This window comes from Haliotis rubra, unplaced genomic scaffold, assembly GCF_003918875.1.
Source record: "Haliotis rubra isolate DU_JTF1 unplaced genomic scaffold, ASM391887v1 Scf152, whole genome shotgun sequence".
NCBI lineage: Eukaryota > Metazoa > Mollusca > Gastropoda > Lepetellida > Haliotidae > Haliotis > Haliotis rubra.
The window spans coordinates 214,585-239,374 of record NW_025765470.1 but is presented as its reverse complement, the minus strand read 5'-3'; the positions used below and the strand labels follow the sequence as shown (position 1 = coordinate 239,374).

The 24,790-nt window shown below is 40.1% G+C and overlaps 2 protein-coding genes across 7 annotated transcripts in view; one reads left to right on the top strand and one right to left on the bottom strand.

Moving 5' to 3' along the window:
- Positions 1-1,554: 1,554 nt before the first annotated feature.
- On the bottom strand, positions 1,555-14,496 carry LOC124270492. The gene is made up of 5 exons (XM_046705502.1): positions 14,447-14,496; positions 4,203-4,578; positions 3,328-3,659; positions 2,883-3,123; positions 1,555-2,640 (listed from the first exon to the last, which is right to left on the bottom strand). The coding sequence occupies exons 1-5, from the start codon at positions 14,449-14,451 to the stop codon at positions 2,326-2,328; spliced, it is 1,269 nt and encodes a 422-aa protein (XP_046561458.1). The 5' UTR covers positions 14,452-14,496; the 3' UTR covers positions 1,555-2,325.
- Positions 14,497-14,691: 195 nt separating this feature from the next.
- The window catches only part of LOC124270490 (transcriptional activator protein Pur-alpha-like), a 43,988-nt gene continuing 33,889 nt past the window's right edge, over positions 14,692-24,790 (top strand). The window contains exon 1 of one of the 6 annotated variants that reach the window (XM_046705501.1): positions 14,692-14,876. In XM_046705501.1, the coding sequence (XP_046561457.1) occupies positions 14,825-14,876 (52 nt within the window). In that variant the 5' untranslated portion in view covers positions 14,692-14,824. The remainder of the gene's footprint in view (positions 14,877-24,790) is intronic. The other 5 variants (XM_046705498.1, XM_046705499.1, XM_046705500.1 and 2 more) reach the window with 5 other exon arrangements.

Genomic DNA, 24,790 nt, shown 5'->3' with positions numbered 1-24,790 from the left:
AGTTGATCATCCATAAACTCTTGTAATCTCTGTAATGATAACATACTCTTTCTTAGATCACATTCAAACTTGTATAACAATTAAAATCGAAATCTATCCTGTGAGTAATGATGTGTTATACAATCCAACAAGTGAGTGAGTGAGTGAGCGAATTTATTTTTTTACACCGCTTTAAGCAATATTCCAGCAATATAACGAAAGGGGATACCAGAAATGGGCTTCACCTCTACCTTGCAACATCTAGTCTGGACCAGACACACCAGTGATGGGAATAGTGTCAGCAGTGATATAATCACAGCCGAGTTGTCGGTCTTTCATCTAAATATAAGACTGTACTGTACATGAACCGATTTGAACCACCTAACTGAGTACGGGACACACTCGATCTATTCTGTCAGTGGAAGAATCATACTTTTATAAGTCTATTTTAAGTCAAGATATTAAAATATGTTTTAAAGTTTAACGCCACCCTCAGCAATATTCCCGCTCTATGCCGGCGGTATGCAGATTGTCCGGACCAGACAATCCAGTGACTGATCTGAGCAATTGTCAACCCCACCGACCCCAACTATCCCATCCATTTACAAGGGGGCGGTGGGGTAGCCTAGTGGTTAAAACGTTCGCTCGTCACGCAGAAGACCCGGGTTCAATTCCCCACATGGGTACAATGTGTGAAGACCATTTCTGGTGTCCCCCGTCCTGATATTGCTAGAATATTGCTAAAAGCGGGGTAAAACAATACTTGCGTGCGTATTGCTTTCCTGGGCCCGTGCTGTTGCGCTTTTTACAGGTAAATATACCATAGATGGGCACATTGAAACTTACACTCTAAAGTCATATCCACATTGAAACTATTAGTTAGTGTTTTAGCGCCATGACTTCTTGAGGCATCCAGTTTGGCCGTTCCATACACACTGCAGTCAGTCCTAGCTTTACAACTGTCCTAACCCCTAGGCTTTACCGGGCTTTGTGAAACAGGTTCACAATTTGATCGAGGTCTATTTTGATGCACTGGGCCTGAAGGTAAGCCTGAGGTCATATTGTCCTACCAAACCCAGTATGACGCACAACACAACGCAGGACATCCGGAAACAGCCAGGAAAAACTGATTATCAAGGGATGATGGGGATTACGCTCTCCACTGTGTCCCTACTGTGGTCTGGTAAGCTGGTCGGCATCAGCCTTCTTAGGCCGAGATTATAGCCGCGGCTGACCGTCGTTGGACTGGTCAGATTACAGTGTGATCTGGAATGGGGTTTAAGACGTAAATGAAGCGATAGTAACCAGTGTTGTTGATGTGGTTGTTCTTCTTCTTCATCTAAATTCAGTCGGACCTAGGCCTAGTACAGACAACCAGTGAGAGTTAACGCGGACCTTCGTCGTCGATTGCACGTCAGTCGAGACAGGTCACTGCTGGGAGATGGTCACTGCGCATTGTTCTGAAGCTACTGACCACACTTTGTCCATCTGTACACAAACATTAGAAATTCAGAAACAGATGGGTATAAGTATCAATGTGTTGGGGTACAGTAACACGCTCCGAGGAACACCACGTGTTGCATGGAACTCATTTAATCCCAACGAACATTCTCATCACTGGTGTTGAACTACACTACTGCTGAAAACAAAGTTCCCCTACATCGTTAACCTGACGTGGTGGACAAATTTAGATACCACGCTGTTTTTTGTTCCAGCATCCACTGTTCGAAGGTGTTGCCTCACAGCGCTTCTCTCACCTGATGGAAGTGTGGCTTTACTCATATAACATTGCAAGAAAATAACCCTTATGAAGAAACAGGGGCACATACAATAAGAACATCAAGTAATTACACCAGATCGTCAACACATGTATACCGCTTCTTCAAGGTACATATCAGGGAAAAGATGTATACTAAAGGACAGCCAATACCTCAAGATGACACCTCATACCCTCACGGTTGCCGCTCCAACAGCGAGCGCCGGCATGGTTACTACAGTATGCCAGAGTATCCCTATAAGGAATGATGACATGCTTGACTACCTATTTGCACGTCTTCTCACGAGTACACTGAAACAGGACATTCCGTTGATAATGTCATGCATGTTGAACAGGAGTTTCACAACTTGTTGATGGTTGTTCTTATACTTTACATACGCATTAGCTGTTCCCAGATGTAGATGTGGATCTCAAACGTGCACGGCCATGCAGCATATCTTGATATTTCTCAGCAGTTACCTCCCGTAGAGACGGATAAAGTTCGTGGACCAACCACAACGAACCCCTGTCTCAGCCTCGTATGTAGAGGTCTTGGTCGGAACAGATTTGCACCGAAACAATGCCAAAAATCATTTGTTCTTGTGGTATGAGACGACGTATGTCGGGGTCTCAGTGGAAGAGGCGTAGATGGTGCCATGGGCATTGCTGGGAATGGTGGGCCTGGTGCGGCTGATGATGGGGATTTTGATGTTGCCGACAGAGACAGACGACAGACAAGGGTCGCTGTATACGCTAGTGGAGGACTTCCGGCCGCTAGTCAGCGCTTGAGTTGTTGCTGGAGGCAGAACCTGTGGTAGTGGTTGCCCCTGGAATTCCATCTTGAGGACGCCATTTTCGGCTGCCAGCACGTTGGACGTCTGTCTGTAGGGGCGGCTTTCGGGAGACTGAAGTCAGAGAAACAGAGCATGTCACCATGTACTGACAATAAACAGCAATGAAACGTATCAATCACTGGACGTCTAACCAGACAAAGGACATATGTAGCTGACGTCAAAATGCTGTATATTCAGATAATCAAGACCTGTAAAGAAAGGCTGAGTTTTCATTCAGCTGAGATATTTTGACGCTATTCATCACCTAAGTTCATCAAGGACAGAGAAAGAAACGCCAGTACGTTTATTCTCACCGACGACTTCACCACCTTCTTCCGAATCTGCTTCTTGGGCGAAGTCCGGCCTGGAGGGGTGCTTCCGGCGGCCTGAAGGCGACTGAGGCTCATTCGGGGCCCGCAGCCCGGGGGTGGCTGGATACACCCAAACATATCAAAACACCGCAGGAGCGGGGATACAGGGAGGGTCATCTGGTACGGGCGCATCTCGTTCACGTTGGGTCTTAACACAGCCAAGCGCTTGTACGTATACTGCTCCCTGCAATCGAAGAGAAACTGTTTAGCACATAGTACCTAATACCGATATACGTCGGTCTGTAGGGGCGGCTTTCAGGAGACTCGAGTCAGAGAAAACAGAGCATGTCACCATACATAGACAATACCGAGTATCATTTCATTATCAACCTTTAGCCAATAAGTAAAGTTAAGATGGGTCAATCATATGGTCTTTGATCATACAGACCTGTATTGTTCCATGTAGCAGTCGAGATCGTTGTGGTGGAGGAACCGGTAGCTGATCTGCGGCGTGGTGCCAAGGTTGAAGGTGTACGTGCTCGAGGTTTGTGATGTCTCTTGTTTATTGCTAATCACCTCAGACGACGTGGCTTTCCTACACTGCACACTGGTAGCACGAATGGGGCGTAGACGTTCATCTTTCCCGCCACATTCCAGTTTTCCCAGCGCAGACTGACTGCGATGTGTTTCTTTTCTGGAGACGTCTGCCACCATAAATCGGTGTTCGGGGAGCGAGGAGGAGGAATGCGGTCGCCGACAAGTCTCCCATCCCTGAATGTGCTGAAAACATAAACACACACGTATACATAGTTGTATTACTCCATTCACAAGGGTTGACGTAATGCACAGTGCATTAAAGGGAGTCTAAGCTCGGTGAATTGGCAGTCCATGCTCGTATGGTCCACCATGTGTTTGTTACCCAATGTCACATTGTAGTATCATATTACTGGGCTAAGAAAATGCAAAGATGTTGCAGGGCAACCAATTACTCCTGTAGCAGACCCCGAACCACAGCGATCTGTATAGCGATCTGTATAGCGATCTTAACTCGAGATGGTTTTGTTTGTATGACCGAACGAAGCCTAACTGTTGAAAACCTGCCAAATACTTCAAAACCATCAAAGGTGGGGAGAGTCTGCATTCAAGAAACGAAAATAGTTTAATGACTGAGTGAATCCGAAAAGAGAAGTATGGCGGCGGCCTGCAGTAGGGCTTGTGATCATGGAGATGTACGTTAGGAGCATCAGTTAAATAACAAAATTGATGTCAGAACCTTCATTGTATATTTATATACACCTTCTGTTACTGTGAAGGAATACCTACTTTCGTTTGCTTGTTGGCCTCGGCAGGATATAGGCTGAGAACGCCCAAGGAGTTGCTCTGCATCAATGCTAATCTCGACGCAACATGACGCCTCTCTGTTTCCACCGGTGACGCACACATCCGCTCTGGCCCTCCAAAATCAGCCCCCATTTTGTGAAGCCACTCATTTACCTCAAGGTCACGCAGTGCGTTCGTGGCGCACATCTCGAACATGCGTTTGTACACGCACGATAGGTCATGTGGGTTAACCTTATAGACCAATCCCCGGAACTCCGCGGAGTACTTGCACGTGACCGTTGAGCCATTGAGGTACTGGTGCATCCCGTTGTCGGTGCTCGAGGAGGACGCCACTGCTATTGCTGCTGCGAGGTCAAACCTGGAGACAGGGAGGATGATGATAGGGTCAGGCCTTCACTTTGCTGTTTGTTTTAGGAGATAGACATCATGTGTTGGCCAATTTCTGGTGTTATTGAGTATTTGAAGCACGGGAATTCATTTGGAACCGACGGCGTCAGCCGGCGGTTTCAAATGAAAAATTCCCGTGCTTCAAATACTCAATAACACCCGGAAATTGGCCAACACATGATGTTTATCGACATTGTAAACACAAAAGTAAACCAAAAGGTCAATACACGTGTTTGTGTCTGCACTCATTGACATAGAGTACGGGTACAGCAGTGCAATGTCATCTGCCGGCCGTTTCGGCTGTCTCCCATGGTAGCATCTTGAACTGCTCATTTGTGACGTCATTCGGACTTTACAACACAATATGATTTGAAGGATGTCATCACAGCTGACGACGTATCAACACAATGGTGTGAGCGATGTTTGCATGTATTAATACGCATGTATTAATCAGATTAAAGAACACAGGGACTTTTGGTTTACAATGTTGTTTAACACCACATTCAGGATTATTCTTGCTGTATCAAGGAGGTCTGTAACTAATCGAGTCGGACCACACAATACAGTGTTTAGCGAGCCTGACCATCTATTTGTCACCTCTCCCCACATCACAGATACCCTTTACGACAAGCATGTGTTGCACAGGGCCAATTCTAACCAGAGGCATTGCGCGTCTTCAGTTTACCCTTCCAAGATGACATGACAGATGTCACAAACCTGCATTATCTCATATGCTACTCTATCGGGCCAAAGTCATACCTACTACGTTGTGTTTCACCCGATACATCACTTGATGTTTTACTTGAGAAACTAAACAGTTACATCCAAGAAGCGTCCGACTGACCATCTTTGAATAGGAATGTACCTATAAGCATCCTATATCTTCATTTTCGAGGTTAGAATATACATGTATATTGTATAATGCCTCAACAAAGAATATCGTATTCTCTAGCTCCCATAGCGAAATATTCCATTGAACACTTCTGATTTTAGAACGTCACTTCCGGTTTCAGGAAACACGTTGACTGCAGTTGATGTCCTGTGTCTCTTATAACTCTTCCGTTATGAGCATTCCCGGTCTGAATACGTTTGTTCAGGGAATAATAACCTCCCCATGTGTGGACAACTTGATGTCAAGAAGCTCCTCATCTCTAAGATGGATACCATGCTATATATTGACGTTGCTCTGTGCCGTAAATGCCGCTGACTGTTACCACACAAGTACGGGATAACATGTTTCCGTCCAATGCGTCAATGGCGATGTCAGCCACCATACACACATGAACGGAGCCCTCAGCACAGCACAGTATATACTCAGTTCATGACATACGAGACCAGCCTACGGCAGATTATATTACACGTCTGTGAAGAGAGCATGTTACATACCTACTGAATGTGACCGAAGTCACCACTCTCGATCGATATTGTGTCTGCAATATGATGTATATATGTACGAACAAGGCAACACACTACTCACTGATATCTGCACACATACGGCCGAAGAGCCAACACATGCTAAGCGACTTAACGAGTTCAAGTATTAGCGAACACCTGTGGAGGCACACTTCAAGCATTATGGGTTATGACTTGCTGTGTACCTGGAACTATGCTTTACACATTGGAGTTGTTGTTTCGGTGGGTTCTGATCACCAGATTAATTCTGCCAACTTAGCCAGGGCTTTACAACTTCTTCCCGCGGGGATATAATTCCTTTGTACACCGTCACAGATCACAGGGTAGCTGTCACCACTACCAGACTGGGGTGCGTGGAGGGAGGAGGAGGTGGTGCTTTGGCAGTGTTGTATCACTAAAGTACTGTCGGAAATAGAAAAAAACTGTTTTTAGGCTGTTACTCTGTATCCCTAAACTTTACACAACTGCAAATAGCACATGTCGAAATAACCCACATCGGCCTAACTGGGCGTTCAGTGGGATGCGTAATAGGATATCCAGAAGTGCATGTTAACTCGTAAAATAGGGCAAAACTTAGAAAAAATACGAATAGCTGCTGAAAACAATAGATCAGACTATAGATGGCAATTAGGTCGCTCAATCAGGTATGACGACGGATCGTCGACTCACCTTGCATGAAATGCACGTGCTGCCTACAGGCACAAGGGGTCATCTCAAAGATGTTTTATGCTTTTTTCATGTGTATTGAATATGTCTCATCTATTGATTATCATCTTACGTGTCTTTCATAACGTTTATGTTGAGATGTGTAAAAGAATATGATACCCATAGAAAAGCTTAAATCAAACTATCGTATTAAATGTCTCAAAATATATAGGTGGCAAGACCACCCCAAGATCGACAGGACTGGATATTATTTGTTAATTGTTAAGACATGCCGTTTACTTCCACCAGTTTAATTCCCCTAAAGGATTATCTTATCGTAGGTGATATCTCCATCCCCCAGTACGACCCCAACCACCGTCTGCGACACCCGTCCTGGTTTTGCTTTTGAGACGACCTCTCCTACCTGTTTCTTTTTATAGTGACAGTGAGACTCCATGGTAGCTACATACTTAATAGTTTCAGCATGAAAGTTATTATTTTTTACGTCAGCTATCGTTTATAATGAAGCTAAGTCTAGTTTCAAAATAGACATTTAAAAAGTGTCCTTTGAAATACAATATCATCGCTTACTAATTTGCATAAAGCCATGGTCTGTTCTAAATAGTTGCTTTGGACTTAGAAAAAACACGCATTGCTCATTTCTGCACTAATCTCTCCTCAGTAAAGTCCTTTTTTCACGTTTCCTATCTCCCTACCACTGAGACTGTAGTTAGGCCGAACTTAGTTTCACAGATATTTCACACTTTCAAATTTTAACTTCATAAATTGTAGATATATATGTGAAAAAACAGTTTTTTTCTATTTCCAACAGTACTTTAGTAACATTACCAGGTGTTGTTTAACACACAGTGTGCTTGAATGTTTATTCATTTTAATAACGTTAAACATAGGGAGCAATTATTAGTAAAGGTTTTCTCCAGCTATTGATCTTTCACGTAACGATCCTATTGATTATCAAGTATGGCATTAAAACAATCACAATAAGATGCACTGGACAATCGAGGATGCTGCGCTTGGGGACTCACTCACTCACCCTTGGAGAGATTTGCTGATTTCGCACTTAACGATCACTTGATCACACAGCGGCATAACAAGTTTGGATATTATATTTAATTCTACGGCTAGAGCAAACAGAAAACTCGAGTCATTGGTTTCTGGCACGCCAGTTGGATCTAATTCTGCACATCGTACTTTGTCGTCTCAGACACCTCACCTCTCTAAAACGGCCACTCACCGCGATCACAAATTATACAAAATGCATAAAGGATAGTATATATCTTTTTTGAGTAACGTTTGGATAAACGTTCTTAAAAATTCTACCGACAAAAAAAGCCCAACAGATAACATGACAGTGACGGCGTAACGAGGATACATGTCTGTAAAGTGTATTTCAGGCGTACAGATCAATATCTGGTGTCCATCATACAGGGCGATACGATGCCTTGATGGTATACTGCTGATACTCTTGTGTGCCCTCCCGTTTCCCACCCGAGATCTACCTAACTATGACCACGTTTGTAGGTACAAGGTCTATGAAGTATATTCTCCGCACGAGAACATCCTTGAGATGTTCTGAACGTCATGAAACTCCAGTGGGCTGTAGGAGACAATTGTTGATGACCAGCGAATGGTGTGAGCTGGCATTTTCATCTTGCAGTTCAAATATCTGCTGATAATTTCAGCGAATTGAACAACATCAGGACGCAGAAGTTCGTTAACTTGTCAAAATGGCCAGTCAGATGTCCATTGGCAACTACCAAATCAGTTGGCCATGTTTGACACCGCAACACACACCATGACGCCCCTACACCGGTCATGGTCAGGAAATGTTGCACATTCGCCGCTGCATCGCCAGCGCTTTCTGCCATCTGTGAATCGAAGGCAACGTCTCCAACGTGTTATGCCATCTGTAGGTCGAAGACAACGTCGCCAATGTGTTATGCCATCTGTGGATCGAAGGCAACGTCACCAACGTGTTATGCCATCTATGGGTCGAAGACAACGTCTCCAACGTGTTATGCCATCTGTGAATCGAAGGCAACGTCTCCAACGTGTTATGCCATCTGTGAATCGAAGACAACGTCGCCAATGTGTTATGCCATCTGTGAATCGAAGACAACGTCGCCAATGTGTTATGCCATCTGTGGATCGAAGACAACGTCACCAACGTGTTATGCCATCTATGGGTCGAAGACAACGTCACCAACGTGTTATGATATCTGTGGTTCGAAGACAACGTCACCAACGTGCTCTGCCGTCTGTGAGTCGAAGGCAACGTCGCCAACGTGCTCGACCAATGATTGACGACCATTACGTCCACCTAACATCATGTTACAAAGGTCATCAAATAACAAACCTTACAATCTGGAAAACTCCTGGACATAATTCCACGTACATCCAAACCTAGTTATCATATATACAATTATAATATATTAGGTAATGCATACAGATTATTAGCCGAAAGTGTAATCGAATCCTAAAGGAGTTAAATTGGGATTATACGGACCGTTTGCCATTTTTTCATCTTTCTCAATGCCATTTCTAGGATGACTGTAGTTTCAGAGGTGTTTTCATGCCACTGAAGGAAGTGACGTAACGTTGATTTTAACAGCGATTATTGCACATACCCAGTGAGGAGCGCGGTAGTAGTTGCCCGAACTAATGCTCGTTTTATAGTGCTTTTATAGAGATACCAGACTGCAGGTTAACATGGATTAATTCCCCTAATACCGAGCGCCAGGCAGGGACCAACCATCATCATGTAACGTCTTGTTGTATGGCGTGGTCGGGGATCGAACCACCTCCCTTCTCCCGGCACATGCTCTGGCCCACTACACCAAGGTGACAGTCTCTCACTGTAAGAACCGCGTATTACCACAATGAGTAAATCCACCCACATGTTATATAGTGGCAAATATTCTGCAGCATTGCGTGTAGAAGCAATCCCATGACAAAAAAGGAACGCAAAAAGAACAAAAACAAAGAAAACACAAAGAAATAATAATTTATCTCGAATGTTACGGAAGGGATCGAAGTGTGTGTGACATTCACTTTATCAGACTTGTTTGTCGGATCGATGATGCTATTCATTATAGAAATTATACGAGCATGTGTGTCATGGTGATTTTACGGATGGTTGGTTGTAATATTCCTGAGCAAGTGAAATACATGAAATATTGCGAGTTCTGACGTCATTTCGACCTTACGTCAACAATGTTGTTCGGGTGACGTAAACAATACATTGCTAGGCGTGAACTGCTATTTGCCCAGCGCGCGTACGATTTTTATAAACGCGGATATTTCTAAGTATGTGGGTAATAAAACCTCATGCGAAGCACGTATATATTATTCCACGCGCACACAAACACTGTTGATGTAATCTAAAGGCCGTATTTGACATAATACATACAACATTGTTTACATTGTTTAGTGCGTCACAATACAGTTGACGTCAAAACGTCATGTTGATCTTTTATGTGGTGTGTATAATCACAGGGGCTTGTAACGCCAAAAACTGCCATCAAGGTATATACTGTCACTAACGGGGTCTTGCCTATATAAAAAGTCATTTTATATAGTGCTAAGACCCCGTTAGTGACAGTATATACCTTGATGGCTTTCATATAGTGCTAAGACCTAAGCTGCCCATGCCCTGACGTGTGGTACTTTGAAAGGCGAGCAATCGCCCAGTGACGTCATCGTTACAGCTTAGGAACACCCACATAATTCTAAAGTAAACGGTTCATGGTTTCTGGAAACAAACTTACGTTTATACTCAAATTTCAAAATAAGTTTAAGAATTTGTAACAGTAAAATTGCTGAGATTCTAACTCATTCGCGTTTCACTAAAAAAAGTTAATTGCAAAAAGCTAAAGTAATTTATCTATCAATCTCAAATTGTCTACTAAATTTGAGTTAAATATCGATTACTGTTTATTTCGGGAAATGCATTTTGCTGCTTTTTCTCAAAATTGAGATTTTAAGATTGTTTCGAGAAATCGAGGTCTGGAGGTCAGATTAACTCTATTCAAACATCATTATTATTATTTTGTAGCGCTTTGAGCACCCACTTAGTGGTTGGATTTAGCGCTATATAAATTTCCAGTATTATTATTATACATGTCATCGTATCCCAGTTCCGTAGATCGACGCTCATGACGTCAGTCACTGGAGTATCTGGTCCGTCATACAGCTGGAATATGTCTCGGTATGGCGTTAAACAACAATCAAATAAATCTAATATGCGTCAGAGAAATTTAATTTGCGACTGTTGATATCTATATGTACATAGGAATCGATAATGCAGCTCTGATAATTATGTCCTTGTATGTAAATAGTAATATTACGGTACAAATTTTATAAGACATCTATGTATCCATCACAAAAGTATAACAGTTTCTGATTGAGTGCGGATGGTAATTAAACATACTCGACATTTGAATAATAATTTCGATTTTGGCATCTCCATCTCAAAAAGACATACAACTCACAGTATGGGTAAACATTCCCTCTAAAGATCTCCTGTTCTTATGGTCACTGAGTTAAAGTCTGTTGCAGACAATTAGAATAAAATCGTCTCTCCCTGACATGAACACGCTGAGCTACAGATTTACATAATCTTTTCAGCTTCCTGCGCAGTGTGCTTTCTGCGTTCCATACAGATATTTCGCAGTTTAGTTCCCCCAACAATATATTGATTTTGAAACCAGAACTAATCTCAAACTTGCTGTGCTACTAGATGTATTCCTATAAAGATTATCAGCCAATAATAACACATCCAGTTCTCAAGGATTTAATCCCATGCGTTGTCACACTGACAAATATATTATCCTCCACAAATGTAATACATGTATTTATTTAGTCGAACCTCCAAAATTCTTGTCAATTTAGAGCAGCTGACTTTCTGTACTTGAATATATGTATTGATACCCCTACAACAATTATAGCTTCAGACTAGCAAATTACATTCATGATGGACATGCGACTGGGACTTGAACCGGTGACCTTCGGGCAGAACCGCCACGGACTATACGCTGCGCTAAACGCCATTCGCTGTAAACGATTTGTAAATGGCATGTTACTGTCACTTGTCTGTTTTCAACTGAAACTTGTTGTTCTATTGACCTTGACCTTAACACAAGTGCTGTTACATATACGAAAAGATAACGATGAACGCATTTCAGAAATCCTCAGTAGAACACTAATTCATTATTTAAAAAACCGTATTCCCTTCTAAATTGTTTTAATAAAAAAAATTATAATTCTGATTTTGCTGTCTTGGGAATTTATGAAATTGTAAGAACGCCATGAGACTAAGGGAAATTTGTTGAATTTTTTTATTTTAAAACAGTTTGATTCTAAACATTTCTGATCGGAACTTGTATATTGGTTCGAAATCACAAGGACATATGGTTTGTAATTAAAAAAAACAAACCCAAAAATTCAAACAACTAAATCTTTTTATAAAACAAAACCCCTTGCATCCAACCAGCAATATATATGTATGCATGTACACGCATATCCAATAAAAACTAAAATATAACGCTTCTCCTTATTTCTAAATCTATGAAAAGTGGGAAGGTGGATGTAACAAAACCTAAAAATGTTCGTCCGGCATGTTAGGCTTTCAAAATCCAGTGTTTACGGTTCTACTCGTTATACCACTGCATAAAAAATTGTGGTTGTATTCTTTATATCATTGCATCAAAATTAGGACTGCATGGTATTACCGGTATACCGGTATATCGCTGTACGCTTTTCAAACGATAGGTATTGCAATATATTTTCTAAGAACCGGTATATTGTGTAAATAACATGTATAAAGTTTTTGAGATTATCTTTATGGTTTAAATTAAAATCTACACAGGCTATCATTTAACAACTCTGGATGCCGTTGCACTATTTTACATTGTCATTTAAAAAGACAAAAACAACCTAGTAATTACGAGGATCAGTTTGTAAGTATGATTTCATTCAAATCGTTAGTATACCAGAATAAATTAAACCTTTCGCATTTTACAAAGTCGTTATAACGAGAATATCTGCTTCGTTAGTAACGTAAAAACATTGGTTGATATTACTTACATTACTTTCATAAGAAGCACTTGTAAATCAGAGTCCCAATCCACAAAGCGGTCGTAACCCTATAGTTTATCATAGGCTTACGAATGTCGTAGCGCTACGAACGTTTTGTGGATCGGGACCAGGAAATTATCTCTCGAAGCAATACGGTCGTACTACATCACAACAGTTGCAGAGGTTAATGACATTTTGCACCTCCCCGAATCTCAGTCCGAGTCGGTGTAAACTGGGCTACCCTAAATTTTGCGGATAAATCTACTTTTCAACGGTTTTGAAGTTCGGCTCCGGAAACCAACACTAAGAAAAATTACCCTCTTTTTCAGTATGGGTCTAACTTGTTTTTATCATGAAAACATAAATAAAATTTAAAAAATAAAAGTTCTAAATCATCGAAAGGCACCCGTTCCTCACTACACTAAACTGTACAGCAATGTTTAAACAAGAATTATTTGACTATTTATGAGCTCTGACCAGGAAACGGTACACGGACGATTGGCAGGCGGACGGACAAGCTGATCGCTATATCCTCCGTTTTTCCAACCGAAAGGAGATTAAAAATCAAACGCAACTTATGAAAATCATATATGTTCAAATATTAATGTAATGCAAACCAACGCCGATATAAATTAGAGAAATTCATATAGGAAACAAAGAAATCCTATCCAAGGTGTTACTGATATGTGAAAGCACTAATATCTGTCATATTCAGATAACGACAGAAGTTGAAGATTTTTAGGTAGTAATATTGTTCTCATATTAGTCTTACATGGGATTATTATTTACAATTTCCCCACAGATAATATATTAGGCAGTGACTATAATAACATATGTCATTCGACGATCTCACCTTCTCTTCGTGTGTTAGACATTAACTCGCACGCATGACGGAAACGCCTCTTATTATGACTTATAACTCGCAAGTACGTGTACACCTTTCACTCTCGAAATAAGCACCCTGGGATCTCATAATCACCACTTTATGCTCGCTATTACAATGAACAATATCTATTGTTTGTACGTCAGAAGAAATTCGCTTTCGTGGAGTATAATCGCTATGTAATTACTACAAAACCTTAGAAAAACAATTAAAATAAAATAAACCAACCCCCTTCCTCCCCCATAAAAGGGGCGGTGGGGTAGCCTAGTGGTTAAAGCGTCCGCTCGTCACGCCGAAGACCCGGGTTCGATTCCCCACATGGGCACAATGTGTTAAGCCCATTTCTGGTGTCCCCGCCGTCGATTATGTCGATTATTGCTGGAATATTGCTAAAAGCGGCGTAAAACTAAACTCAGTCAGTCAGTCAGTCCCCATAAAAAGAGTACAAAAATAAATAAAATAAAATAAACAAACAAAAACAACAAAAGACCCAACCCAAAGTATTTCCTTGTTAATGCATAGTATTGTGTATGTGCCTTTATGATCATATGACTAGTTTCATTAATTCTGATAGACGTATAAGACATTTTAATTTGCACCTCGTGATTTACATTAGAATAAGTATGAGTGAACATTTTGCTTGCCACATTCTGACATTGTACAGTTGCGTCTTGATATAGAAAACATAGATTTGTCGAGAATTTTGATATGAGGTAGTACATGTATATGTGTGGGACTATGTGTGTTATTATTATTGTTTGATTAACACACACAATTCTAAAGATAGCTGATATGAACATACCTCATTAGGTTCGACCTGTCAATATTCCTCGTGGATGCACTATTTTGAAAACAAACTGTGACCTCTGTGACGTAACGGGTCAAAGCGCGTGACCAATCAGAATATTTCTCCGAGTACCTAAACATCGACCTCGAACTAGATAACCACCTGAACAAGGTATGGAGAGAAAATAGAGCTCTCCGACAGGAAAGGGTTAACCAAATTAATTTTGCATTGAAAAATATTCATTTCCCTGTCACATTCCTAAGTTTGCAAGGTTGAACGTACGCCTTCGAAACAAAAATCTCAAACTCGTTTGACAGCGCACGAGATACGTGTATGACCTCATGAATTATTCATGAAGTGTTAGAAGGAGGCTTGCTCAGGACGGGTTGCACCATGTCGGATCGGGAGCTGAGTGGTGACGAGCAGCAACAGTCGCAAGCTCAAGGTACAATTTTATGTGAATTTCTTTTTTAAATATAAGTGCTGATACGATATGTTAATGGCATTACATTTTGCTCACCATTATGCGCTGTCAATGACTGCGTTTCGGTTTGACAGGGTCCATGTTTTCTTCTGTCCACTGGTCGGGTCAGCGTTTCCTTGAGAAAATGCTGTCATTTTGCGTTTACCTGCACGAGTAAAAGGTTTCTTAGGGTACATTATTCATTCATATGGTTCTACTCTTGTCCTCAGCTTCCTAATTTACAGATCACGTCGAAAATAAGCGATCGCAGAAGCCTTGTATTGATATTTTCTATGGTCAGCTGAAATTCAACATGGCGAGCACGGCATCAGTTCCTGAATATAAGTTCGTCTGCAGAAACCTAATTATCACTTGTTGCTTTCTATCTGACATCAATGAATAAAGCGGACAACCTGCCAAAGCAAATACCCTTCACGAAGCGGTTATTATTTTCGAACTGATTACTTTGGTAGTTGAACTGACAACTATGGTTGCCTTCTCATCGGAAGTGCAAGCTGTCAATTTTTCTAGGTCAGGTTTGTTTTGGTAGCTCTAAATAGTGATTCCCCATAGATAAATACGCTACATGCAGCACTGTTAGCGTAGGTACAGATGTAGCTTTTGATACATTGTAGGTAGAAAGAAGGTTTTTTTTAAAATAAGGAAATAGAGAGTCAGTCTGTTTCCTATAACCATGACACCATGAGAAACTCAAGGGAACAGGTGGTTGTAGAGGAAGTAGTTTTTAGACAGTAGCAGTGACTGTAAGTAGCATCAAATATCATTTTAATACTTGCACTTTGATAAGATGAAGCTTCATTGGTTTGGTATTTTTCATATAACTCATATTTCTTGTAGATTCTATTCATAGAAGGTTACATTTGTTGTGGACTTGTTTATGAAAACAGCCTCCACTGAGATGACTTAATTAGTAAGAAACTCACCAGTGACGAGTATGATGAGTCAGTTCTTTGCATTCTTTTTTGTTGATATTAAGAAAGATCTTAGATATTCATTTGTGTTTAATAAATCTGGTCCTATGTATTGCACACTTTGTGTGGGCTAGTGATGCAACTTTCATTCATATTTTGCATTTGTTTTTGCACACACAGTTCTGTCAGCATCAATTCCAAGATATGTATATCCTGTGTTTAGCAAGCTGTCTGGCAGCCTACTGGTCAAATTTTTTCTGTAGCCATGCCAAGTACAAGGGTTCGATTTCCCAAATTAGCCCATTTTTGGTGTCCTCATAGGGAAATACAGTATACCAGTGGTACAATATTGCTAAAAGCTGCTGGAAGATATACTCAAGCTTTTACAAATGACCTAACCATCTCTTGTGTGATGAATGAGCATATACCAGTTACTATTATAAAATGGCATGCCTTAGATTGACAAAATGTTTTGTTTGTATTTTGTTAAAAAGAATGCTGGATGTTGAATGACGTAAGCCTCTCATGCAGATAAGAAAAAGCTGATACTGGCATCGTTGGTCAGGAGTAGCAACACAGGATAGGTATCTTAAAGGCACAGTGTCGCACATTTTCGACAATATTTTGGCCTATATGATATATACTGGGGCATATGTACACACTTTAGCTTCCTGTTGATGCAATAAAAGACTTATCCCATATGACTTGCCTGAAATCGATAATTGAAACTTTGAGGCGAACAACTTGAAAACAGAACACTTGACATATATGGAATGTAAACAATTGCTCTGTACATCGAAAACTGTCTCATATGGTGTTTGCTGAACTGGTTTCAATCACAAGTTGTGCATAGGAATAGGATATTCATAAACAGTGCTCCAAGGGCCATAACTCTATGGTGTTCGCTTGAAATAATGTTTGGCCGGTAGAGGGCGTGAGAGTCGATTTAATGCAACATTGCATTTATTCATTCAAACTTTTTAATTTAATATTGTAATCTTAATACATAAAAAAAAATTGGAATAAATTATATGGTAGCTTCCCCGAGGTCTGATAGTTTGTGTTATTGAAGGAAATGCTTTATCTGTTTTTAGGGAAGTATGGTGTGGAATGGTGCCTTTGGTTGGAGCCTAGTCCTGTGACATATTGTTATTGTAAAATGCCGGTCTTGACCAGTCAGAGTGGCGAGTGAAAGTATGAGCAACCAGCATAAATATCAAATTTCAGTGACTTGTTGCTTGTCGTAAGAGGCGACTAACGGGATCGGGTGGTCAGGCTCGCTGACTTGGTTGACCCATGTCATCGGTTCCCAATTGCGCAGATCAATGCTCATGCTGTTGATCACTGGATTGTCTGGTCCAGACTCGATTATTTGCAGACCGCCACCATATAGCAGGAATGTTGCTGAATGCGGCGTAAAACTAAACTCGCTCACTTACTCAGTGACTTGTTATGAGCGGCACTACAGAGTGTGACCATCTCTGTAGTAGTCACAAGCAACAGGTACTGGGGATGTTCAGAATTCTGACCTAAAATCTCAAGAGGCATGGGGTAGTTAGGGCTGCATACTCGTAAATCCTGTTTTTAAGAATAGTGGACATTTCAGCCATTTAAATCGATACTGTAAGTGTCTTTGGAAGATCTACAATAGACAAGAGTTCGCAAACAAAATCATGTACAGGTTTTGGATAGAAAGACAGAGACCCATTGAAACTACCACCTGATTTTGTTTACTATCAAGAGTCCACTTTCAGAGTTAATGGAAAACATACATACATAGAGGTGATTGATGAGAAGAAGATAGTTTTAGTAAATATTGTATGAAATAAGGCCAATGGAAGAGGGACCACTGTAAATCAGTGATTGGGAAGGAATCTTTCTTTATGGGCCTGTGACAATGATAATTGCTGTTAGCCTTAATAACATAACTAAAGATGATTGCTGCTGAAAAAATATTTTATGCTATGCAATCATCCATACATATTGTGCTGCCAACAAACTAACCTACAGCTGTCTTATACATATTATTATTGTTATATATATTATTATTGTTATATATATTTTATTTAAATTGTGTGGACTGATCAACAGATCACACCAGCTGTAAACAGCATAGTTTGAATGCCTTGAAATTAGCCTCGTCAGAAAATGGATACATATCTACAAAATGCCCTACCTTTACACATTTATAGTCTAATTGTTGTAGTTTGGCAGTGACATGTGAACAAATAATTTTCATGAGCAAAATAGGAAGATTGCAAGTGCAAAAAGGTGAATGGAAACTCTTAAAAGCTTTTGATTACAAAGAACAATATTGGAAGATATTTTGTATTATAGTTTTTCCAAACATTGATTCAAGATTGTTTTCAGAATTTCTGATTTTCTTGAACAAAGTTTGTTAGTGTGGATGATAGTCCATGGACTTAGGACCATAAAGCGTGTGGTGAAACTAGAATTGCTGTAAATAGTGCTGAGAAATGCATGATGTAACTCCAATGAGTTATGCATCAGAATGTTTCAAGAGGAGTGAAAAAACCTTAACCATTTTTGTATGAATACTTGTAGCATACCGGTAAACAAAGCTGGAGTGAGTGAGTTTAGTTTTATGCCACACTCAGCATTATTCCAGCTATATGGCAGCAGTCTGTAAATAATCGAGTCTTGACCAGACAATCAAGTGATCAACATCATGAGCATCGATCTACACAATTGAGATACAATCACATGTGTCAACCAAGTCAGCGAGTCTGACCCCTGATCCAGGTAGTCGCCTTTTACGACAAGTATGGGCTACTAAGATCAGTTCTAACCTATATCACCTGTATATATTCATGGGTTAAACAAAGCTGGAGGCAAATAGGCAGATTTGTCAGTGATGGTAAATTTTGTAGGTATGAAACTTCTTTGCATGTAGACACCTTGCGCTACTTGAGTGCCATTTTTTAACAATTATGAATGAATTAGTGCCTTGTGCATGTCTTTCGAAATCACTGGAAATCTTCCCGTTCACATTGGCAGACTTTTCTTAATGCCTATATTGGGGTCATAAAACACTTATATTAAACAGTGAAAGGATTAGAGAATATTAGGGCTGTGTATTGGCAAATAAATTGTATTGTAACATATTGTGATTCAGATACATATTGCGATATATTGGGAGCTTCAGTTTTGACCGTTGGTGACATTGTTTGTTCATGCACAGTCTATTTTCTATGTATTAAAGCCCTAAAAGGAAATGTTATGGTTGTGATAACAGAAATCTTGAATTTAGATTTGTTCTTGAGGGGTTGTTTTTCCTTTTTTATAAGTTTTATTGTATGTAAAGTATGCTGTTTTTTCAATTAGTTACAATGGAAAACTTTGAGGGTGAGGGTGATTGATAAGTTCTGAGTCTTATATACAGCTGACCTTAGTTAAGACATTAAAATTAAATGTTTTTCTACACAATTCCCTTTCACATTGATATGCTTTTGGTTTGAGATGTTTTATCCAACTTTCACAGAAGTCCACTTTCCATGCCATTGTTCAAGTCTGAATTGGTTCCAACCAGAGTTGTTTCCATATTTGGGAACAGACTGAAGTCTAACAGCGCCTGATCAGGATAATGAGGGAGGTACTGATTGAGTTGAGAGCTACACTTGTGTATTGAAGTATTTTCCTAATGGGAGAGCACACCTTTTCTGAGCTTCTGACTTCTTGTGATCTTAATTTTATCCTGAAATTGTCTCCAAAGTGCAACATATGCTGTTACCTTCTGGAATATCCCTGTGTCAGGGGTTTTCGACAATGTAAGACAAAAACGTAATTTTTATCTGTAATATCATTTAAAGTTTTTATTTTACTAACCTCGAGTGATAAAGGATATATTCATCTATTTCACACAAAAATATCAAGTGTTTCCTACAAAAATAGCGTTGATGACATCGTATCGGCGAAACAGTAGCCGCTCGTAACATCCGGGTATTTTGTATGGGTTTTCGACGATGAGCCATATTTTTTGCTCCGCACTGTGAGGGAGTGTTGTGATCATGTGGATTCCTATTTATATATTGCCTGTCACCAGCAGACGACTGATCTTACTGAATTGCTTGCTATTTTTTGTTATAAGGCAACTGATTTTGCATCTGAAGTGGTATTAATGATTTCGGGTAAATAATATTGATGTTTGTTTGCTTTTTATATAACTTTACTTCCCGATTTCCATTTGTCAATAAAACTTCTCACGACAGCGACTGGGCACCCGCCCTACCAGTAAAACTGTTTGTGCACTCCGATCGCATACGTACTCACCCGGTATAGCGAGACCAATGCAATCGTCGAAATCACCAGAACGTCGAATTCAGCTCGTGTTGGGATACCATTCATGTTGAAGGTGAAGTTTGCAGTATGATGCTCAGTCAATGCCATATCTTGGATTTACTGGACCATTTCTGATGTTGCTGACATTACAGGACAAGGGTCTTCTTCAAGGCTACCACTGCCACGCTTAAACTCTGCTGTCCATATCTTTACAATGGCATAAGTTCACTAGTCTTGTACATGTATCATTGTGGATGGCTTTTAGTGTTGTGATGCAAGTACAGTCATCCCTCGCCATAACGTGGGTCTTGGGGTCCACGGATGCCCCACCCCGCGTTATTAGACACCCGCGTTATAGTAACAATTACATAACGCGGAACAAAGGCCAAGTAAGATCGTATTTTCCATGGACATAACAAAACTGCTATTTCATGTATTGTGCCCAGTCAAAACTATATCGTATTGTTAGAGGTGAAAAAACCCAAAAATTTGTAAATGAAAATAGATGTATGTACATGAAACTTGCAATCAAACATCACAAGACATGATAATTCAATTGTTGTTCCTGTCATGCTACCTGTTATTCCACTAAGCCGGAAATAGCAATCAGCTGGGCACAGATCGATGTTTTGGTCCAATGTACCGGTGATTCAGTTAAAAATGATCCGAAAATATAACATCAAAGAATTTCTATTCCATTATCAGAATAATTTATATGTCAAGCAGTTATTTTAACAGATCTTATATATTGCTATCGTATAAGTATAATGCATGTTTTCTGTGAACATATTTAACATAATAATTAGCATTGCTAAGCACTTTGGGTTACCTGGCTGGATACATTTTACGTAGGAGACAGTTTGACAAGTCACCGCTGACTTCCCGCCGTACGTGCCACTTTGGTTGTAAAAACAAAATGTTGGCAATTAATTGTCAAATATGACTTCAAAGAGTCAATAACGCAGGTCTTGGAGTCAATGGATGACAAGGCTGTAATCTGTTTGTGATTGCTGAGAAAAATGTGAAATTGGTGCTATGGCGGTAGGCTCGAAAAACGGACCCTCACGAATGTGGTAAGCGGGTGTTGTATGGAATGAGGTAATGCCATTTCACTCACGGTTTCTCCGTTGTTATTGTAAACAGTTTTAATGAATGAAAATGGGATTGAATTTAATCAAATATAATGTGTTTTCTGACATCATACATTCTCGGATGGCGGTGTTTATCCGCACAATTACGCGATGTGTTCCATCATAGCAAACGTAAGTACTTTATGATAAAGTTATTACGATGTTTCGCTGTTCATCTTTTATTATTGAAAAAAAACCTACATGTTTTAAGCATGTGAAAAACCATGGATATGTACGATAAACACTGTTAATTGTAATCTGCACTGAATTTCACTAGTTTACAACGTGATTAACCAGAGCTCAACAGCGGATTTGTTGATGTGCTTTTTTCGATGACGTGAATATGTGTGATCACTGGGCAACTTTTTTATGGCAGCCACGGATTACCCCGCGGTTTAACCGAATCCGCGGTATCGCGAAGAGCGTTATTGCAAGGGATGACTGTACTTGATTAGTGCACATTCCGGAAGTTTGTCTAGTTTTCAAAGGTAACAGACCCCTGCTAATTTACTGACTTGGAATGTAATAGGATCTGTTTTTTAAACAGAGTATTTAAACTTTAATTTGGGTGTTATTTATCAGAGCAATGTATGCAAAATGTAATATAGCCAAGCTGGGCTTTATAATAGTCAACACTCATATGATCAGTTTGGCAGTAATGTTGTCACTGGTTATTGTCATGATACAGTAGCACCGTCAACATGGTCAAAACATGTCCAAGAATTATTTTGTTATAGTTTCAGTGAATATAATGAATAATATATCCATCAACTACTGACTTGCTGTTGTATTCATTACCGAATATTCATATTCATTACCCCTATTTGTGATATGTATCTTATTCGCCTTATGGTGGATTTGTTGAGGCCCTATTCAGATTGTCTGCTCGGGATCTGACAAAATCGCTATGTCATTGCATCAAAGGTGTTTTGCCTGTGTGTTTAGCACCACACTCCTCAGTATGGCAGTTGTATGTTGGTGGCCTGTAATAATCCGTTCTGTGCCCAGACAATCCAGTGATTTTAATATTGTAAACAATGATCTGTGCCATCAGGGTATGGTGACAAGCCATCGACCAAGTCACTGAGTGTGACCAGCCAGTGCATTTGGACTAAACCAAAGCCACCAAAGAGTTTCTGAGGACTTATCCTAACCCGTCATGCCTTACCATTGGGTTTTAAGGATGTACAACAGTGTCCTCTACAACATCACCTGTACAACGGTGTCCTCTACAACATAAAAATTGCTTAATGCCACTTAAGTCATGTCAGTCATGCTTGGTAATCCCTGTCGGATTCACACTACCTTGAGCTGATGGGAGAGCCAACATGTACTTATGTTCCCATGAACATTTTGCTGCTAACTTTTTCATGAGTCTTTGCAAGAGATTGTCTGATTTGGTCTGGAAGAGTAGGGTGACGGAGCAAAACTTATCCAAGTTTCAACATGACAATGCTAGACCTCATACCGTATGTGCAGGCAGTTCTTGATGCTTATGGTCCTTGTTGAAGAATGTGAAATCACACACTCTTGTGAAGGCTGATAAATTTTGTTCCTTTTTTAAAGATGAAATAACCTTTTTGCTTCCCACACTCTAAATCTGATCCTTTTTGTAAGAACATTTTGGGGCTTCTTTTCACCTGATTTGTAACAAGGGATATCACATTCTTTCTTATAGTTATACCAAGCTTAGGTATGTCAAATATTTGTTCAATTGCTGTTTTTTTATTTGCCAAGCAAATGTAGTAGTACAGCGGGATCATGATAGAATAAGTATCCAGGTCTATTATTGGTAGACAAATTGGATCCTGATACATTACTTCTCTTTCTTAAGTTGGTAACTTAATCCTTTCTTTTTGGTGTTGATGCACAACCCCAAATCATTAATTTTTTTTGGTTGTTGTAATTTCAGAGATAACAGATAGGATACTGTATAGCAGAAACATATGGTAGAGGGTACTGGGAATGTTATGCTATTACATATGCTAACTAGGAAATACTAGAATCTGGTTGTTGAACAGTTTCTGTTATTTACATTTCTTTATGCCAATATAATTCATCGAATGTATGGCAATACATGGATTGTAAATCAGTGCATTGTATGGGCCTTTTATAGAGATACACTTCAGTGTCACTGTATTGTTGAGCCACTAATAAGAAATGACAGGTGAAATCAGTCCCTAAATGAAAAATTCCACTACTGAGGGGATTCCCCATATTGGGCAATTTCAGCAATTGCGTAGTGTCCAATCTGCCTGCTTCCATTGCAGTTGTTTTTTGTCTGAATTGAGGGCTTTTCTGTCTGCTCATTTGGGTGGCTGACAACATTGAAGATGTCAAGATTAATCCCTGACAGGAATTCATTGTGTGCAATGAGAGCTAGGGACGCAGGTGGTTTATTGGGGATCTTCCCACTTGTCCAGTACCTATTGTTGTAAGTACAAATTCACCCAGTTGGTAAGATGATAGGGCATATTTAAGGGGGCATCCTGCTCTAAGTGAAAACTTTAAAAATATGTATCACTGAGTGCACATAATTATAGCATGACCAGAAATTATTGAGAATTTTAGGAATATGTTTAATTGGATTTCTAGTATAAACAACCTTGAAAAGCTATCAAGTGCTTGGTTTCATTCAAGAGAGTCAACTCCGTTAATCCTTTTTCATTAGTTTGTGATAAGTTATCCCCCTTTGTTTACTTGCTAGCAGACGACATTTTCAGTGATCCTCAGTATGGATGATTTAGAGAAGAGGAAGTTGATTTTAGGGTATTATAACAAGGACATCAGATCAGCTAAAGTGATTTCAAGTAGAACAGGCATCCCTTTGTCCACTGTTTATCGTGTTTTGAAAAATATTGCAAATGGATATGGCATTGAGCACCAGGGAGGTGCAGGTAGGCCCAGAAAATTAACTGTCGGTGACAGGAGGTGGCTTGGTATTCTTGTTTCTAAAAACAAACGAAGGAGTTTAGAAAACTTAAGGCTGGATATGTTTGATAGAGGAACTGTGGCTGTCTGTAAGGAGACAATTAGAACTGAGCTGCATGCAATGGGTTGGCAGAAAAGTCGAGGAATTCCATCACCGATCATGAAACCTGAACAAAAGGAGCGAAGGTTGAACTGGTGCTTACAGCATAGAAATTTTAACTGGGACAATGTGATTTTCTCAGATGAAAGTTCTGTGTGGCTGTTTCCTAATACACTGAAATTCTGGACCAAACAAACTGAAAAACCTTTGTATCAGCGCCCAAAGTACAGTCCGAAATTTTTCGTGTGGGGTGGCATATCTGTGTTAGGGGCAACGCCCCTCTGTGTATTTGAAGGGAATATGAACAGTGAGCGGTACACAGATATTGTCGAGGGACATTTACTTCCATCTGCTCACATGTTCTATGGAAATGTTTGGATTTTCTAGCAGAACAACGACCCAAAACATCGTTCAAAGCATTCACAGGCCTGGTTTCGAACCCAAAATATGACATTATTAGATTGGCCAAGCTATAGCCCTGACCTAAATCCAATAGAAAATGTT

Bases quoted from the DNA above. Each gene is read 5' to 3' on its own strand.
- LOC124270492 (XM_046705502.1), bottom strand. The intron at 3,660-4,202 runs GTAGGTATTCCT...TTATGTTTTCAG, and splicing joins AGGCCAACAAGCAAACGAAA to CACATTCAGGGATGGGAGAC. The intron at 2,641-2,882 runs GTGAGAATAAAC...CTCTGACTTCAG, and splicing joins AGAAGGTGGTGAAGTCGTCG to TCTCCCGAAAGCCGCCCCTA.